The 20,333-nt window shown below is 43.8% G+C and overlaps 1 protein-coding gene across 13 annotated transcripts in view; it reads right to left on the minus strand.

Moving 5' to 3' along the window:
• Positions 1 to 396: 396 nt before the first annotated feature.
• Positions 397 to 20,333, minus strand: part of NCOA3 (nuclear receptor coactivator 3) — a 139,836-nt gene continuing 119,899 nt past the window's right edge. For 2 of the 13 annotated variants that reach the window (XM_047851740.1, XM_047851739.1), the window contains 10 exons: positions 18,670 to 18,867; positions 17,484 to 17,741; positions 17,259 to 17,385; positions 16,035 to 16,206; positions 9,306 to 9,599; positions 7,348 to 7,452; positions 5,876 to 6,125; positions 4,552 to 4,726; positions 4,064 to 4,205; positions 397 to 3,758 (listed from right to left, as the gene is read on the minus strand). In XM_047851740.1, the coding sequence (XP_047707696.1) occupies positions 3,747 to 3,758; positions 4,064 to 4,205; positions 4,552 to 4,726; positions 5,876 to 6,125; positions 7,348 to 7,452; positions 9,306 to 9,599; positions 16,035 to 16,206; positions 17,259 to 17,385; positions 17,484 to 17,741; positions 18,670 to 18,867 (1,733 nt within the window). In that variant the 3' untranslated portion in view covers positions 397 to 3,746. Of the gene's footprint in view, positions 3,759 to 4,063; positions 4,206 to 4,551; positions 4,727 to 5,875; positions 7,453 to 9,305; positions 9,600 to 16,034; positions 16,207 to 17,258; positions 17,386 to 17,483; positions 17,742 to 18,669; positions 18,868 to 20,333 lie in introns of those variants that run through there. The other 11 variants (XM_047851748.1, XM_047851746.1, XM_047851744.1 and 8 more) reach the window with 11 other exon arrangements.

Below are 20,333 nucleotides of genomic sequence, written 5' to 3' on the forward strand. Positions count from 1 at the left end.
TGACAATTGACCCTACTTCAGGGACCTCACAGGTAAGTGTCGCATTACACTGGCTTTAGAACCTCATTCTTTAAAAAATGTTAATCGACGGCAAAGCGATTCACCCTAACCAACCCCTCTCTGTGCACCAGCTAGTGTAGCCCGGAGAAGGTAGCGGTCAGAGGCCAGGGGCGAGAAACAGGACCCTCTTCAGCCACCACCCAATGTGACATACTTCTCACCAGACAGTGGAAATGACCCTGAAGTGCTCACCTTTGAGAAGGGCAGCTCCATGCTTCAAGAGTTCTGTTAACCTTAGACTGCTACGATTATTTGAAACAGGATTCTTTAACCTTCTCTTTTCCCCTTGAATCGAATAGAGACTTTAAAAAGAAACAAAGAGACAAGCCCTTGGGCTTCAATTTTAAATAGAAACCTTTATTTACAGTGACATCCGAAATGATCAGCAAAGCAGTCCATCTCATAAGTTATCCCATGTGGTCTGTATTCTTTGCAGTGTAAAGAATGATTTAGACTTTTAAAACCAACATTTAATGTAAACTTGATTGAAACTAAATTCATTCTCAATACTATACGTCAATTCCTGAGAATTTTAAATATTGCTCTCAGAAAGACCTTTCCATCATTGAAATTCCACACATTGGCAAGAGAGAGAGAGAAGAAAAAAAAAAAAAACCACCTTGCTCGTTATTGTTAAACAGTTGGCCTCCGAGGTGAACAGCAACTCCTGTTCCTCCTGAAGCAAGGGTTTTGTCCCTACAGGCTTCATGCCTGTGATACCCCCACTTGTGAATCAAACTCCTGGAACCAGACAGGCATATGGACAACGGGCAGTCCATCCAGACGGCAAGCACGTATGTTCTGTACTACCCCCCCACACACCCCCAACTCACCTAGATATTAAATACCAATTAACTAAGCAGTCCTGGTGATTGATATTTACACCTTTCCATCAAGATGCACAATTTAGAAAAGTGGCATAATATGAACATTCACAATGAATTTCTATTTTCTTAAAGGAAGAAACGTGTCTCCTTTATATCGTTTTGATCTTTATAAAATATATATATATTTATATTTATATATCTTTGGATTCAGCAAAAAAGTAGGTACTGGAAATATCACACATTCTAAAAGCAGATGAAACGGATTCCAAGGTTTAAAAAAGTGGGGGGTAGGGGTGAGGAGAGGTAGGCAGCCAGAGTACAAAGAGAATTATCCAAAAAAGATAAAAGGGCAATAAAGATAAAAACAAATTATTTCAAAAGACAGCATCTATTAAAAGAAAGATCAAATTCTTAAGTTTGCACCAATAAAATGAAGAAGTAGAAAATATAAAAACTTATAATAAACTTTCTTTTTTTCCCATATAAAAGGGGTGCTGCCTTCCAGTTAGCCTGGAGCTGGGACTGAGGAAAAGAATCAAAAAACTTTTTTTTTTTTTTTACGTTTTAAAAGTGAAGAAAGGTAAGAGCACCATTCTGTTTCTCCCCACGCACCCATGACTTAAACGAGAAAAGTTCAGACACCTGACACGGCCGTAACTATTAAGACAGACTCTTAGCTACGCCTCTGTCTCCAAACAGGAGAATGTGTTATCTAAAAAGTACAGGCCACTATGATGGAAGTTGATGGATTTACAATCTTAGATTTATTTTTAACCGGGTGGTGGGGGAGACGGTGTAAAACCCAAATCTATTCCACTGGTGGTTCTGGAAATACAGGTTTTACTTACACAGAAATCAAAGAAATGAAATGATCTTACCTTCAGAGACACCTAGAAAAATCGCCTAAACACATATGAAATAAAAGTGAACTGGCTCTCAGTTATTGCTAGGAAATTGACACCAAAGCTAGCAGAGACCTTTGAAATTCACAAGACATTTCTAAAACCCAATTTCACTCAGCTATTTGAAGCTAATAAAGTGAACCAGATAGAAGGAATTAAATGGACTTTTTCTCTATCCCCAACGGACTAAAACAAGAGTCAAAGCCTGACAACAGCACAAAAGGGGCAGGGGCAGCGGGTGCAAAGGGACTCGCTCTGCTGGACTCCAGCTCTGGAGCTCGACGACCTGGCTGTCCTGAAGGCTGAGCTCCCTAAGGAACCACCGTGTCGCTCCTCTAGTTCTCAGGGACGAGAACACATCTCAGTGATGAGACAGCCAAGCAGACACCGGAAACCACACATCAAGGGTTCAACCCCTGAGATCTCTATGTGGCATTTGGGTCCTAGCAACCAAAACCTTACGGAAACTCCTACAACCGATGAAAGGCAACGTATTTCGATTAAAAAACAAAATACTATGAATTGCTATTAATTTATGGACCGCTTAAAATCCAAGATTCTTTTTTAAATCGCTTGATCTTTTAAAATTCTTGATTTTTTTTTTTAAGTTTATTTCCCCCTATCTATCCTTTCCCCTAAAATTAACAAAGTGCTTAGTTCTGGTAGAGGAATTTAAAAGACAAGTTGAAAATGCCTACATCTAAACAAATGATGTTTTTCGAAAGCATTTAAGATTAAGAGACTGATAGGGAACCATCTAACACTAGGGGGGCGGGGAGGGGGGGGGAGCTGCAGACCACTGCCCCCCCTCCCCCAGGCCAAAAAATTCAGGGGCTGTCTCTTCTGTTTGCAGCCTCACCACACTGAGCTTACTGAAGTCAACAATGTTAAATATTTAGCTTCACAAACTCTGTAAAAATGAGTTGCCGTGACCTGCAAAAAAGGTATATACATATTTTACATAATACAATATCTTAAAGATCGTATTTACAAAAGAGAATCTATTCACAGAAACACTGCAAAATTCTGATTCAGAATGCAGTACCTGGCCTTGGGTTTCTGCAGTTTATTTTCAAAAAGCATTATTGCTCTACCATATAGGCAAAGGGTGACACGGGTACTCTCGACGACGACAAAACAATCATAGTTCTCGTCCAACCGATTCGTTCAGACAAAAACCGGGCGGGAATGTGGTTCGCCATTCCTCAAGACCTCCAGAATATTGCATGTATCCATCACTTTTTAAATAAAGTGCACTCAGCTGCACATTAGCATGTGAAAAAACCGCTACTGCTGCAATTAAATACTGTCATTTCCCCTTCTGCAAAACCATAGGACATCAAGGACAGTTCCTGGAGGTGAAGTATTCTGGGCCGTTAGGGACAGAGGAAATTCCTATTTAGGAAAAAGTCCAGGACAACCAAGAACAGGATTGGAGCAACTCAACACAATCATTATAGGACAAGCCAACTTCTCAGGACAGAGGGTGGGAACACGGAGTATCTGGTAGCGACAAGAACACGTGAGGGCTGGGGCTGTGCTCTTTACCTGCTACTGCCACTAGAGAGACCAGACATCCTAATCTCGCCGTACTTCTCCAGTGTTCTCTAGCCCACCCACATTTATCTGAAACACTGACAGGCAGAAAGAAGGGACACAGCAGAGTTTTGTGATCAGTAACACTCCGTACCTCCAGAATCACATCCCTAAGAGGCAGAATGTCAAAAAAATATTTGTTTTGAATCCCATGATACACAGAAGAAGGAAAAATACAGGTAGACATCGCACTTCAATTTCAAACCCAGTCCTGCTCCAATGACATCACTTGGAATACCCTTCACAGAGATCAAAGCTGGTTCCCTCTTCAGAGCTGGCAGGTGCGTGGGACGATTCTTTACTTCCAATAGTTCTAGTGCAGTGTCATTTCTACAGTGACTTCCTTGGAGGTGTAGAAGTGTCAGCAATATTTCTGTTAGCAACCAGAAGACACGTGAGTAAAACATATGCTCTGCACAACACAGAAGAATCCACAGGTCTATAATGATGGCCTGCAACCTGACTCTGGCTGACTCCAATTCCTTAGATCTCACATTACCGAAAACATATTTAATGGCCCAATGCCTTCAAACCACAAGTTTTTTCAACCACTGTAGTTCTGAGTTATACGCCCAAGTTAAAAATCTGCCGAGGACCTTTAGATTACAGTTGAAGTTTGGGTTCTCTCAAGAGAAAAGGAAAAATTTTTTGAGAAAAGTTCAGGCTAGAGCCCCATACCTGATCAGGACCCATGGGCATGCCAGACATGGGCATGGGGTTCACGTTCACCTGTCCCATGGGACCACTGCTGCCATTCATGTGCACCATACCGTATGCTGCGGGGTTCCCCTGGTGGGCAAACGGCTGCTGGGGAAAGGAGCTGTAAAAAGAAGTGTGAAATTACCTCCTGGCTCATTCTAGTAACACCAGACATGCACACAGAGACCATCACAACTGTCAAATGTTGCTGTACTTAAGCAGAGAACAGGAGGGAGAGAAGATTCCCTGACTGCCTGCCTTCTAGGTTTCACAGCTGTGTGCAATCAAAGCTTCCTAGGCATGCGTAGGGGAGGAAGAAGCCTCAAAATGGATGAGCCAAATACCACACTTTCTAAGATGAACCCAGGCCTTTTGATCTCTCCATCCACACAGAAAAATGCAGAGGTTAATTTCCTGAATTTCTGGGCACTAGAATGTGAATGGCTTTTAAAGTCTCTGTTTTTCACCTGTTCCTGGCCAGGTTTCCTGATGGCCAGCCTTTTATTTCCGAGGACTGATACATGGGCGCGGTCTGAGGGTGCTGCATCATGGGATTCTGGGAGGGCCCCATTCTTGAGGGCATCATTGCATTGGGAGGACTAGACACTCGCCCAAAAGCCGGATCTGGCTGTTGTCCCATCCCTCGAGAAAAAAAAAAGAAGAAAAAGCAGAAATTATAATGCTAAAATGGTATCTTCCTTAGAGTATCAACTGTCTGTAGAAGCTTTATGTTCTTTTCTAAACGTGGGGGAACGTAAGACAGACAAGATGTAAAGTGCCACAGGATGCTGCCTGCCAGTTCCTCTTGCTTCCCACCAAGACTGGAGGAAGGGGCTCACTGCAGAAAGCATTTGGGTCACCTGAAGAGCTGTTCCTTCATGGACATTTCTGTGTGAAAGGGATGCCGCTTCCTGCTGTTCACATCACTGTCCCTCTGTCCCAAGCTGGCAGGAGTGCACTGAAAATATGATTTCCCCAAAAGATACCTCTATCCCCGTTCCTACCATGTTCCTAGTCTCTCTCAAAGACTGACCTGAAAAGGTAATGTGTATTATTGTAATTAATACACCCAAGTCACCAAGGAGAGGAACCCAGAAGCCCACCCATCACTCCTTTGTGGCCAAGTGCTCAGACTGTAGGGTTCTACCACACTGGGACATAAGAGGCGGGGGGATGACCAAGGGCTCAGACTGTAGAGTTCTACCACAATGGGAAATATGGGGGGGGGGGGGGGGGGGGGAGGTGTTGTCTTTCTTCCAAATCAAGACGTGGGGAGCTGAAAAAAAATAAAAATGCTTAACCCTGATAGAACATCTACCTCAATTACAATCACCTGTGCACCACCAGAAACATTCTGGTGTGTTTCTTTCAACGAATCAGGTTCTCTCCATTTGGACTACCCCCTCTGTGATGCTGCATGACCATCATCTCTTGTTTGGGGGCTCTAATTGTCCTCCCTTCTTCCACTCTCTCTTCTCGCCTTCTAACGGACATGCCTCACAGGCCCGATGACCTTTCTTTCCCCAGTGCAAACATGTCTATTAACATTCAGTGACTCCCCACTGCCTTCAGAATATCACCAAAACTCTTCATCTGATCCGGCCTCTGCTTGTCCCTTGTCTGCCTCATCGGTCACCATATCCTTTGTTCTGTTGTTTTTAGTTAATTCTGTCTTCCTTGTGACTAACAGAGGGAGTAAATAGGATTTTGTGTTTAACATGCAACAGACCTATGACTCTTATGACCTTAGTAATGTCACTCCGGGGAAGACATTCTCGCTGTCAAATTTACCATAATTTGGCGGGTATGGAAACTGCTGGGGAGGGGCTTGTGGCATCACGGGCCCTGCCAAGACCCCATCCATGCTGGGGGAAGCGGTCACGTTGGGGGGTGGGCTGAAGGCCTGGGTTTGCTGCTGCTGCTGCTGCTGCTGTTGCTGCTGCTGCTGCTGCATCATCATGGCCACCCTCTGCTGTCGGAAGTGATGACTGAGCAGCTCTCTGCTGCGCTGGGCAACCATCTGGGCATTAAGAAAACCCTGCTGATACCCCAAAAGAGAATGTAATTACACAGAGCCAGAACCAGCCAATTCCATACATGTAGTACCACCACAATACATTAGGTGCGAAAAATCACCCGATGCCTCTCTTCACAAAAAAGGAAAAATGCACGGTTCTCATCACGGTAAAGGCGTTCCGGTGAGGCGACGAGGTGCAGAACAGGGACCTGGAAATTGTTCAGGCGAGTCGTCAAGCTTTAACACAGAAAACATTTCTCAAAGTGAGAGAACACTGAAGGGTAGAATGTGAGGACAAACTTCTCAGAAAATATGAAATAAAACTACAAGAAGGAAAAAGGCAGCAGTAAGAGTGCAGGAGGAGGGGAGGCACAACAGAGCACTCCCCAAAAGAATGGGGTTACCCTCCGGTAAGCAGGAATCTACCCCAGAAAGGGCCTGTATAGTCTCCTTAAAGCTTCTGAAGGGAGAGACGGAGGGTTAGGAGCAGCGGTCTGGAGGGTCCGGAGGTACATGGTCCAAGCCCAGAACCCAAGAGCTGATTTGGGCCCCATCAGCTGGAAGAGAACATCTCCAAAAAGCAAACTCATCTTTTCGGAGGGCACCCTAACTCAGCTTACTCAAACTGTGTTATCATCAAAGTACTTCCGAGTAGGCTTAAGACAGTAAATACTGGGCATTTCACAGTGGGTTGTTTCTCTACAGTAATTATGAACAGAATTTCTAACCACAGTAGAGGACTTCCGGGTGGTCATCTGCCTCGTGCACATTAATACCGTAGAACAGTCTCCACCTTGGGCTGGAGGTACAGAGAACTTGAACATCATCCTTCCCACTATGGGAAACAGGTCATCTCAGAGGTGATCCTTGAGAGTAGGATTATGTATTATTTATTTTCTTCTTATAACCTCAGATTTTACCCAGCGAGCACGTGGTTTCAAAACCCAGAAACAGAGAGAAGTTTCCAGATTTACTGAATTCCTAAAAAGTAAGTGATAGCTGTTTTCACAACACAGCAAATGATCACAAAGGGAATTAATTAGCAAACACAAAATAGCAGTTTTAATAAAAAAAACCTCTCCTCCTGACTCTCCCTCATCACCAGCAAGACAGAAGAATGGAAGAGGGAGTGTGAGGAGATCGTGGAATGATTTCTTACACCAGAAACTTGCTGTAACACACGTTTACTGAGGGCCAATCGTGGAGCAGGCCCCACAGCAATACACTTGGAGAGGTCTGTTCTCACCTGGGGATTTACCTGGGGCTGCATCATGGGCCTCATCACCGCAGCACCCCCAGCAGTGGGGTTTTCCATTTTCATTTCCAGTGCCTGACGGCTCTGATTCAAAAACTGGGGAGAGACAGGCTGGTTAGGATGGAAGTGGACTATGTCGATGAGCCCCAAACAGCTTTCCAAATCCTCGGCACCACCCGGAGAGGTCACGATGCCACCTCCAACCCGTTAACCTGGTCACGTCACATCTACACGGAACCCGCACGCTTCCACACTTCAAAACAAGTTCAGGCTGAGGGCGGCCTGGCTGTCTCAGTCAGTGGAGCATGCAACTCTCGACCTCAGGGTTCTAAATTCAAGCCCCACGTTGGGTGTAGAGATTACTTAAAGATGTAAAATCTTAAAAAAAAGGGGTGGGGGGGCACCTGGGTGGCTCAGTCGGCTAAGCGTCTGACTCGATCTCAGCTCAGGTCTTGATCTCAGGGTTGTGAGTTCAAGCCCTGTGTTCAAAAAAGTTCAGGCTGAAAAGTCCTTGGCAAGCATTTGAAGCTTTACTTGGCATCAGGAGGAAAAGGAAAAGTGTAATTGTGCAGCTTAAAGACGATCTTTGGGGCACCTGGGTGGCTCAGTCAGTTAAGCCCCTGACTTTGGCTGAGGTCATGATCTCACAGTTCATGGGTTCGAGCCACAGATCAGAGCCTGAAGTCTGCTTCACATTCTGTGCTTCCTCTCGCTCTCTGCGCCTCCCTCGCTTCTGCGCAGGCACTCACTTTCTCAAAAATAAACAAACATTAAAAAAAAAAAAGACGATCTTCAAAAGAAACTCGAAGGATTCATAAAGTGAGATTTTTTCCCTAGAATTATTTAGGTCATTAGGGAAATAGCTTTAACTTGCTCAAACTAATACTGAATGAACTTCCTCTTCTATTAAGCTTTTCCCAGGTAACTTTTAGAGGAAAGAAGGGGTGAAAAGTCAAATGATACCATGCACGTATGAGCACAGCTTCTCAGGGTACCCACACTGACTTTTAGGAGTGGGGAGGCACTAGCACAGTCTGTGGCTCGCTGGACTCCACACTCACTCACTCAGCTGCTTACATGGTTCCGTTCTGCCACATTCACTAACTCAGCACAAACAATGTAAGTAATTAAATTTTAAAAGATTTGTCGGGCATTAAGGAAACAATAAAAAAGGGAAATCTTATCTTAGGATGTTAACGAAGCTCAAGTTTCACAAAACACCTAGAAAGCAGAGGTTCCATAAAAAGAATGCGCAAATTATGGGGCTTGTAGGCGGCTCAGCTGAGCGTCCAAGTCTTGATTTCGGCTCAGGTCATGATCCCACAGTTCCTGAGATCAAGCCCCACGTCAGACTCCGCACTGACAGCACGGCTGCTCGGGATTCTCTCTCTCCCTCTCTTTGCCCCTCCCTCACTGTGTGTGTGCGCATATGCACGTGTGTGTGGGAGCACATGTGCGCATGAACACTCTCAAAATAAGTAAGTAAGTAAATAAATAAATAAGTAAAATAGAAATCATCTACCTCAAGGCACCTAGTCGGCTCAGTCAGTCAAGCGTCTGACTCCTGATTTCAGCTCAGGTCGCGATCTCATGATTTGTGGGTCTGAGCCTTGCATCAGGCTCTCTGCACTGACAACACAGAGCCTGCTTGGGATTCCCTCTCTTTCTCTCTGCCCCCGCCCCCCACGACCCCCCCACTCACTCTCACTCTCTCAAAATGAATAAACTTTAAAAAAAAATCATCTATCTCTAAAACTAATGAAGCCATCAAGAAATACTCTTCTCCCCCAAGGGCAATCCTGACATTTTTTACTTTTTAACCTGTACAACAGAACAATCTTATCCAACTCCCACAGGACCGCTCCCTAACAAGGAACATCTATACAAACAAAACATTACAGAGAAGTCGAAACAAAAGGACTTTTAGTTGACAAGGGACAGCTGGTTACCTGCTGGCCCTGCAGCCTCTGCTGAAGCTGCATTCGGAGTTGCTTGGGGGTGTTTGTCCGAGGTCTCATGATACTGGCCCGCGGGTGCATTCCTTGCAGAGGAAAACTGCCTTGTTGGCTCATCTGATTCATCATGGAGTTAAAAGATGGTGATTGTCCCTGAAGATTAAAGCCTCCTTGCATTGGAGGCCCCTGTGCTGCATACGTCTGCCCATATAATGCCGCCTTCTGATCCATCATTACTGCCGCTTCTTGGCCTTGGAAGGCATCCTGTTTGGACTCCAAAGCTTGTCCCTAAAACATTAAACACATAAATGAACAATGAAGTACATCTGAGAAAGCGACAGAAATCAAATGCTCCAAGGAAGGTAAAACATAAAGTCAATGCATACGAACAAGGATGTCACAGAATTCCAAAGGCAAAATCAAGTTTCTTGTCTGAAGTTCTGTAAGAATCCAGATCATGACCCATCTTTTCACAGATGTGTCCTAGTGCCTAGCTCAAAGTCTCACATGGACACTCAAGTATCTGGAGAAAGACTATTTGTTCCAGACCACATTTCTGTACCAACACAGACCAAGCCAAGTACAAAATAAACTAATTAAAACCACAGGGATCAATTAATTCCCACACAATTTTGTACAAAAATGTTTTTGACAGTGGTTAGAAGTGATTTTGGTAGAGACAGGGCAAATCAACAGAAGCTCATATCCCCCGAGGCTATTGCTAGCTGCACACACAAAACCTAAAGGTGGTCATTCGCTACTAGTTGGCCTTAACAGGCTGGAGGGACTGTTAAGAAACCCATTCATTCAACAGGATTTGTAAGTGCCTGCTATGTGCCGGCATCACCTCTCTGCATGCTAAAAATGTCTCCAAAATAAAGTCCAGCAGCTGACAGAAAAAGCAGTGACACAAACATTCCAGGGGCGCCTGCATGGCTCAGTCAGTTAAGCATCCGACTTCGGCTCAGGTCATGATCTCGAGTCATGAGCTTGAGCCCCACGTCGGGCTCTGTGCTGACAGCTCAGGGCCTGGAGCCTGCTTCGGATTCTGTGTCTCCCTCTCTCTCGGCCCCTCCCCAGCTCACACTCTGTCTCTGTCTCTCTCAAAAATAAAATAAACATTAAAAAATGTTCTAAAAAAGAATTCCGCAGGAGGGAAGAGCTGCCACGCTAAGACAAGAAGAGCCTGTCAGATACTGCATTCACCTTTACCGTCCTATCCACGGGCACAGAAGGCCAAGTATGCAGGCAACAGTCTCGTCCCAAAACACACTTCACCCCACTGTGACGGTGACACCACCTTCAATCTCCCTACCCCCCTGATCTCCCCTTTGGAGGCACGTTAAGAGTTCATCAGGGTTCAGTCCTCAGACCTTTTTCTTCTCATTACATTTTCTATTTTGGTCTCATCTACTAGTGACGACTGCTGAACTTGCCTCCGGCTCAAGTGTCTCCGAGTTCTAATTCTGCTTAAGCAGATGGCTACTTAACATCTTTACCTGGATGTCTCAGGCATCTCAGACTTCACGTGTAGAAAACACACGTAGTGGTTCCAAAGAGTCCCTCGCCCAAAGGACCCAATTCTCCTCCAATCTTCCCTCACGGCAACATGACAACACCATTTGCCCAGAACTAAAGCCAGCAATCTGGAATCCTCACATTCTCCCCCCTTTTTTAATGTTTTATTTTTGGGAGAAAGAGCGTGAGCAGGGTAGGAGCATAGAGAGAGGGGTACAGAGGATCTGAAGCAGGCTCTGCACTGACAGCAGCAAGCCCGATGAAGGGTTTGAACTCACGAACTGTGAGATCGTTACCTGAGCCAAAGTCGGACGCTCGGCCGACTGAGCCACCCAGGTGCCCCCTTTCCCTTTCCAAGCACATGTGTGCATGCACGGTCCACCAAGTCCTGTCAGTTTTCTTCCAGGACACATTATGCATCCTTCCCTTCTTCCATTCCACACCTGTGACCCTCTCTAAGACACTTTCTTGGACTCTTGTAGTAACTGACATCTATGTGTCTACTCTGTCCCCTCATACCAATTCCCCTCCCTAGAGAGCCATCTGAAATATCTTTCTATAAAGTAAATCACACTGTAAGTGAAACGTGGATCGATCATGCATATTTACCTCCTTTCTCTTGCTAACTCTACTAAAATACCAGCGAAGAATTTAAAAGGTAGTATTTATCCACAAAACAATGAGAATAAGGAAGGCAACGAGATAAAATATTTCAACAGGTATTTGCAAGACAGGAAAAGAGAGGAGTAACCAACTCAAGAGAGTAGGCACCGGGGCACCTGGGTGGCTCAGTAAGTGTCCAACTTTGGCTCAGGTCATGATCTCGCGGTTTGTGGGTTCGAGCCTCAAGTCAGGCTCTGTGCTGACAGCTCAGAGCCTGGAGCCTGCTTCGGATTCTGTGTCTCACACTCTCTCTCTCTCTTCCTCTCTCTCTCTCTCTCAAAAATAAATAAAACATTAGAAAATTGAGAGAGAGAGAGAGAGAGAGAGAGAGAGAGAGAGAGAGAGAGAAAGTAGGCACTAACGTGTCTGTGGAGAAAAACACACATAAGACACCGAGCCAACGACAGGCTCCACTGGGACGGCAGAGGCTCAGGCAAAGTGCTCAAACGGGACTGGTGAGGAATCTGGGCAGAAAGCAGGGGGCAGCCACCTCCCTGCCCTCCACCTGTCCCCCAACTCCGCACAGCTGCGTGGCCGTACTTTCCACCTACTCCCTCGGCAACCTCAGTTCTGGGACACCAGGCACAGCAGAGGGCAAGGGTAGGCAGAGCCTGAAAACAGGAAGTCTTATTTATGATTTCTAGTAAAATTTTTATTTTTATAATTTTATATCTTAATACTATGGTATCATCTACTCGCACCCCCAGCCTAGTTCCCAAAATACAACCAGGTAATAAATTCCCAGGTGAGAAAAACTGTAAAGTGGGAGTAGGAGGGGAGATGCATCAATGGCTCTACCTGTTGAATCCTGGGGAGTCCTGAAATAAAAGGGCCAGCCCCTGACCAACCACTTTCAGTGACGACTGATCCTTTTTAATACATCATGCTTAAATATAAAAAGACAGCCAAGGATCAACCAGGTATCTGACGAAGACAGCTTTCAACATGAAAGTGACTCAAATAAAACGTTACTCAGAGACAAGAAAAAGAGAGATTAAAAAACAGAGACTCCTCAGTGTAATACCCAACATGTCAATCAACATCCAAGAAGAAAAAAACAGAAGAGATAAAATTATTAAAGAAATGATACCAAATGACATGTCTGTAAGCTTTACTAATGTTCAGCCTCATTACTAATAAATGCAATTAAAACTCACGAGTCACCAAACAGAGAGGGAGGGAGGCAAACCACAAGAGACTCTTAAATACAGAGAACAAACTGAGGGTGGATGGCGGGGGAAGGGGCGGGGGGAGGGGCGGGCGGGAGAGGGGAAAATGGGTGATGAGCACTGAGGAGAGTGCTTGTTGGGATGAGCACTGGGTGTTGTAAGTAACTGATGAACCATGGGAATCTACCCCCAAAACCAAGGGCACACTGTACGTTAGCCAATTTGACAAATTATATTTAAAAAAACGAAAACACTAGTGTATTAAGAACTGAAAACAAAACTCACTGGTTAAAAAAAAGACAGGACACAGAAAATGCCCCCAAACCAAAAAGATTATCTGTGCACTTGATATACAGCAGAATGAATGAAACAAGGCCCATACCAAGATAAGGCTTCCTGCAATTTCAGAGAAAAAGTTCCTGAATAATTCCAAACAGAAAAAACTAATCACACATAAAAACAGGAATCAGACTGACTATGAGTCAATGGCAACAATGGATGCCAGAAAGCTATCAAACAATTCTTTCAGAATGCTAAGAAAAAATTATTTTCAACCCAAAATTTAATGCAGGAGAGTGGAATAAAAGATATTTTCAGACTTTATCCCATGCAGGGGGGGGTGGAGAAATTAACAGAAACTGTGTTTCAACAAAACAAAGGAATAAAGCAAGAGGGAAAACCACTTGGGACCAGAGCTGGGAGATCTGACACAGAAAAGCGTCTAGACCTGCCTCTCAGGACAGAGTAAAGCAGACCAACAGAGAATCACAAGAGGGAAACAAGGAACTGAAGAATTACCTAAAAATGTGTCTGAATACGTGAAGAAAAAATTAAGAGAAATTCTACAGTTCCGCTGCAGTATTTGGAAAGGATTAGAAATGTGTAAAAACAAAGCAAATCAAAAAGGAAGGCAGTTGGGGCACCTGGCTGGCTCAGTCGGTTAAGCATCTGACTCTTGGTTTTGGCTCAGGTCATGATCTCTCAGTTTCACGAACTTGAGCCCCGAATCAGTGCAGAGCCTGCTTGAGATTCTCTCTCTCCGCCCCTCCTCCACTCATGCTGTCTCTGTCTCTCTCTCTCTCAAAATAAACAAAAACAAAAACAAACAAACAAAAAAAGGGCAATTAACTCAAAATCAGACAAACCAAAACCAAAATCCTATACAAACTATACCTGGCTCAGCAAGGAGTCAAATTAATATAAATATTGACCACCTATTTAACAACAAAAGACATAATTATTCTGGGAGTACTATGTAATGCGTATGGATGTGGAGAAAGGGGAGGTAAATACAGATCCACAATTTATCTGAAATTCCAAAAAAAAATCCAAAAAAAAAAAAAGTTCTAAAAAAAGCAACACAATTTTTCATCTGCACTAAATGTATTTAATAGCAAAACTTGATCTGAACTTAATGAAGCAATACATAATCTCTAGATGTCTCATTTGGTGTGACTATTTTGCTATAAAAATATTAGCATGTATGATGACCGGCTACTGCCTAAAACTACAATATTGCTCAAAACTCCACCAGGGGCATCACAGAGTATGTGGCACATACACAACCACTTGATCTTTCTAAATCCAAAAATTCCTGAGCCCCAAGTTCTCAGATAAGGGACTATGAATGCACAGTCAACTATCCTATCAGGAAATCAACAGATACAGATTGAAGTTGATGAAGGACAGTTGCACAAGCATATTACTTAGAACATTCCCAAAATAAAGAGCTGAGTTTCACTATCGCTGACTAGGGTAAATGTGCATGATTCTTCAAAGAGTATATTTCTGTATCATTTCAAAGTTACAAACACAGATTACTTGGCAAAAATAACAATTAGGGGTGCCTGGACCGCTTAGTCGGTTAAGTGTCCGACTTTGGCTCGGGTCATGTTCTCATGGTTCATGAGTTCGAGACCCCACATGGGGGTCTCTGCTGTCAACACAGAACCTGCTTTGGATCTTCTGTACCCATCCTCTCTCTGCCCCTCCCCCCCCAACTCTCTCTCTCCCCCTCAAAATAAATGAACTTAAAAAAAATTAAAATTAGAAGTAACAAAAAAGAACAGCAAATCTCTTCACTACCCTGCTTAAAATCTTTTATGGCTTCCCAATATAGCAGAAAAATGGAAGACTCCTTAAGATGGCTTTGTGGAACCTAACCTCCACTGACCTCTCCTCTCCAACATCATCCTACAGCAATCCCTCCCTCTCTCTCATGGACTTTTAGTCACTTTGTTGAACCCCCAAGCCCTTTTCTGCCTGAGGACCTCTGAGTTAGCCATACCCCTTATGGAACATTCTTCCCCTTGCTGTGTTCTGAGCTGGCTCCGACTCACCCTTCAAACATCAACTTACATGCCATCTCCCCAGAAAAAGCTTTCCTGACCGTTCACTCGAGTCCCCAGTAATTCTTCATCTCATCATCCTGGACTTGAAAACACAAACACTTTTAAACTAAAGAACAAAACTACAAACAAGTCCCCACTGAAAAGAAACTGGGAAAACGATTTAAACGTAGGAGACAAGTTAACAGCCTTCAAATGGTAGCTCAGGTAGAGGGCATTTTTAGAGTAAAATCTGGACACCCCATCCACACCCCAAGAAAAGGTTCTTTTACGATAGTCTCCTAGTCTCCTAGGCCTTTCCTGCTAATCTCTACCCTACCGTGTCTGCTGCTATCCAGGTGGCTCCTTGCCTGATGCTTGCCTGTCCAATGGGATGTGAGCTTCGGGAGCAGGAATTCGTTTGTTCACTACTTCCCCTCAACCTCTAACACTAACTGGCATATCGAAGGTAAATATTTGTTAAATGAAAGAATCAATAGATCAATAAGTAAACCTACATAAATAACGTACTGTTGCATAACAAGAAAAACTCCATCAGAAAACTATTTTTAAAATACATATAAAAAAAACATCAAATACGTTCTATCTTGCAATCAACAAAATACAATTTAAGACAAACATCTTTGGGGCACCTGGCTGGCTTAGTTGGTTCAGTATGACACTCCTGATCTTAGGGTTTTGAGTTCAAAATTCACAGTGGGTATACAGGTTACTCAAATCTTTAAAAAAATAAATAAAACAAGCACCTTTGTTGCCCAACAGACTGAAAAAGATTTAAAAGAATAATCATGCTCTGTATCTGTTTCACCACTTGCTTGTCCACACTATGTGTGCCTTCATCCACGTGGGCCACAGCACAGTGCTTGTGAGGGTTAGGAACTCCGATCATCACTCTCCGTGAACACAGTGAGGTAACACAAGTGATCGGAAAGATACACATACAGGCATTCTTGTGCATGGCTTCATGAATGTATGCACACACGTGTGCACATACACACTTCCATTTCCATGTTAATGCTACCTACTTGATTCACAAGTTCAGGGATGCCCAGAGCTCTGTCAATTTCTTCCAAGCCTGTGGCATCTGTGTTGCTCAAGAGAGTGTGTAGCTGGTCCAACAACGCTCGTTCATCACTCTGCCCTTCCAGGTTAGAAGGTGGCCCGAGAAGATCATCCAGGGAATTTCTAAGAAGTGGCCTAAACAGAGACTTGCAATCAATGCCAGTGGTGCTTCTCCTCTTACTGACTGACACACACACACACACACACACACACACACACACACACACACACACTCACTCTCTCTCTCTCTCTCTCTCTCTCTCTAACCACACACGTTTTTAATATACAGTAATACCTTAATTATTACAAGTAGAAACAATAAACCAACTTGGTTGGTTAAGAGAGAAGAGCAAATGTCCCCAACTGAAATTGAAGGCCCACAATTTTAAGCTTCCACCAGGCCATCCACAGCTACCACATCTAGCTTACACATGTCTAGCACACACTCCCACCACCAAATGTAACTGCTAGATCCCTACACATTTAGGGGACAGCAGAGGTTGAGGGGGGTGGAACAGGGTGCTATTCTCAAGATCATACAAGAACAGAGGTGGTCACGGTTATGATATTTGTTAAGGTGAAGTAACCCACCAAGGACCAGAAAAAAAGAAAAAAACACAAATGTTCAACCATCAGCAAACTGAGCCTGGGACCTGCCAAAATAACTTTTTGTTCCCCGTGGCCACAGAGCTCACGTGTTAACAAGTACAATACAAATTCCATTTACCCACAATAAGGTGCCATAGCCCTCCAACACATCAGAAGGGCATGGACCTAGATACTCATTCTGCCTCAGGAAAAATTCTGTGGTGAGGCTATTTGTTCTCCACTGGGTAGAGAAGCACTGAAGCTAATAAACGCACAAAGCTACACCACTGTCCCCCCAACAGATCAAGCCATTTTTTCTCTATTACAGAACTAAAGACAGAACTGACACTGACAGGTGGCTTCTTTCATGCAAATGAGTAACTGATCAAGCTAAACAAAAACAGAAGACACACAATGTTTCACAGAAACAGAGTGCTGTGGTGCACTTTCACCATCATCCCTGAAATGCCCAGGTGGCAACCAGGCACCTCGGTCACAGTGAGTTTTTCTCATTCTCTTTCAGGTTTGCTCCTGTGCTCTGAGCATTCTAGATAATCCAATGCTAACATCTTCTACAGAGTCACATAATAAAGCCTCACCTATTTTGAGTCCCATGAGAGCCTTGTTCCACGGACAACATGCCATCTGGCCAGGAACCTGGCTGGTTGGACGGTGCTGCCTGGCCATACGGACTGACCCCCATTCCCATCGGAATTTCACCAGGCCCTGGTGGAGGAAAAAGAGGGGATGCGTTTTCAAAGAAGGCAAGAGCAAACACCGCCCCGTGTCATCTCACTTTCTCTTTTGGCGAAGGGGACGCTTACGCATTTGAAGCATCTGCTGCTGTGGCGGCTGCTGTGGCGGCAACGCCGGCCTCGCACCTGGGATGCCAGCGGACCGAAGGGGCAACGTGGGCATCGAGCCGCTCACTGCAGGTCTGGGTAAAGAAGCGTTGTAATCCGCTCCTGGTCTTCCCATGGAGTTTGAACTCAAAGGCTCCATTCTGCTCGTCTTTGAGCTTGGCAAGCCCCAGTCTCCCGAGGAAGCAGTCTGATTCACAGTCACATTTCTGTTTGGTCCACCTAAAACAGGTAGAAATGATTACGTCTTTTCCAGATTATCATGAAATCCTTGCTGTGTAAGTACCGTCATTACACATGAACTTAACCAAAAATAAAAATAAAATAAAAGCTTTGTCATCCTAAAAACAGGACTGGCCAACTATAAAGACTATTTTTTTAAAGATATTTTTTGAGGGGCGCCTGGGTGGCTCAGTCGGTTAAGCGTCCGACTTCAGCTCGGGTCACGATCTCACGGTCGGACTCTGGGCTGATAGCTCAGAGCCTGGAGCCTGCTTCCGATTCTGTGTCTCCCTGTCTCTCTCTGCCCCTCCCCCGTTCATGCTCTCTCTCTCTCTGTCTCAAAAATTAATAAACGTTAAAAAAAATAAAATTAAAATTAAACTTTAAATAAATAAATACATACATACATACATACATACATACATACATATTTTGATAGGCAACTGTTGCCATGTATTCATTACAAGTTAGAAAAGGTCTCAGACCGAAAGCTTCCTTAAGAGTTTAAATAGCCAGGGGTGCCCGGGTGGCTCGTTTGGTTAAGCATTAGGCGAATTTCAGCTCGGGTCATGATCTCATAGTTCATGGGATCAAGCCCCACGTCAGGATCTGTGCTCTCAGCAGAGAGCCTGCTTGGGATCCTCTCTCTCCCTCTCTCTGCCCCTCCCCCACTCGCTCGTGTCTCGCATGCACACATTCTCATAATCCCTCTCTCTCTCGCTTTCTCTCAAAATAAATAAATATTTTTTAAAGAGCTTAAATAACCAGGCCACAGAATAAATTAAGGAGACTTATGAAAGAACTACTGTGCTACTGTTACTCATAAACCTATTACTTAATCCCAATTATTTAAATGGCTTTAAGTATTCTAAATTTGCTTTTCCCAAAAGAAAAGTTTAATCATAAATACTTATTAGAAATAACATACCCATAGTTGAGCCATAATTTTCCTGACTATCCATCATTCTTGGATTCCCACCCAACATGGGCTGCTTTGGTAACATGGGGAAAGCACTGATATTCTTTACTGGAGGACTCGAGCCAACAGAAACAGGGCTATCTAGAGACACCGCTCGGTTATATGGAGGACGAATGGACTGCACAGACTGTGGGCTCCTCAAACCTGCTGAAACACAGATACACAATACAAAATGTCCTCTGACCATTCAGTACATAAGTAATCAAGGACAACACATCAATACCAACACCACCCACACAAGACTGTCTCTTACTAAAATAAACACTAAACACACACACACACACACACACACACACACACACACACGAAGAAGAAGAAGAAGAAGAAGAAGAAGAAGAAGAAGAAGAAGAAGAAAGACGACGACGACAACGACAAAAACGCCGTATTCCAAATCCAGTAGAAAACAAGAATCCCAGCACTGGCTGCTGTACTAGGGCATCATTCTGCAGCCTGATACGGTCATTTGTGTTCTGCTTCGCTTAATATTACAACTGCTACAACATTCAAACTGCCAGAGGTTCTTCCCTTAAGGGAACTTCTTAAGTGGATTCTGTTTAAAATTTTATAATTAAATATAACCAGGTAAGTTGCCCTCTAGTCAAACAAGGAATGAAATACAAAATTTCCTAACTTTTTACTGTTTCCAATCCATTTGATTGATCTATCCATTTTAGTTTAGGAAACAGTGCCATCGAAAATGAATAATCACCATTCCTGATAACTGTGAATTATTCTTTTTTGATCGATACCTATAATATACCCTCGTTAAACTGATGAATGAGGAAACCACATAGCTGTGGAAGAGAGGCTGAGGGAGAATCAGCAAACACTAAAGAAGTCTCCCAGCTAGATAACCAGGTTCCATAAATGTCACAGGACAGGCTTCTATCTACAGTTTTAGTTGCTTTTTAATTTAAGTCTCTGCCTCACAAAAATAGATGCTCAGGTACCTGGTACTCATCTGGAGCAACCAATGATGAACATTTTCCTAAAAGTTCCAGGATTACTGGTATATTAATTAGAAACAGGAAATTTTAAAAAATACACTTGATCTTAGCCAAAAGGCCGAGAAGCGATTGGAAATTTTAAAAAATAGAAAGACGTCCAGAAAGCTTTTTAAAACATATGCACTATGAATTAGTATTCAAAACTGAGCGGTAGAGTATGCATTTTGAAGTTTACAAATGCTAATTAGGGGCTCCTGGGTGGCTCAGTTGGTTGAGTGTCTTGACATCAACTCGGGCCACGACCTCAGAGTCATGACATTGAGCCCTGCATCACACTGAGCATAAAGCTGCTGAAGATTCTCTCTCCGCCCCTCCTCACTGCTCGCACACACACATGCTTGCCCTCTTTCTCTTAAAAAAAATGCTTAGATTCCAATCTTAGTGTAAGAGCACAGCTGACTCTTGAACAACACAGGGCTTAGGGGCACCAAGCCCCCAACACAGTAAAAAATCCATACAACTTCTGATTCCCCAAAAACTTACTACTAATTATCTACTTTGACCAAAGGACTTTGATAAGTCAATTAACACATATTTTGTATGTCATATGTATTATATACTGCACTCTCATAATAAAATGGAGAAAACATTAAGAAAACCATGAGA

The sequence above is a fragment of the Prionailurus viverrinus genome, chromosome A3, assembly GCF_022837055.1.
Source record: "Prionailurus viverrinus isolate Anna chromosome A3, UM_Priviv_1.0, whole genome shotgun sequence".
Lineage (NCBI taxonomy): Eukaryota > Metazoa > Chordata > Mammalia > Carnivora > Felidae > Prionailurus > Prionailurus viverrinus.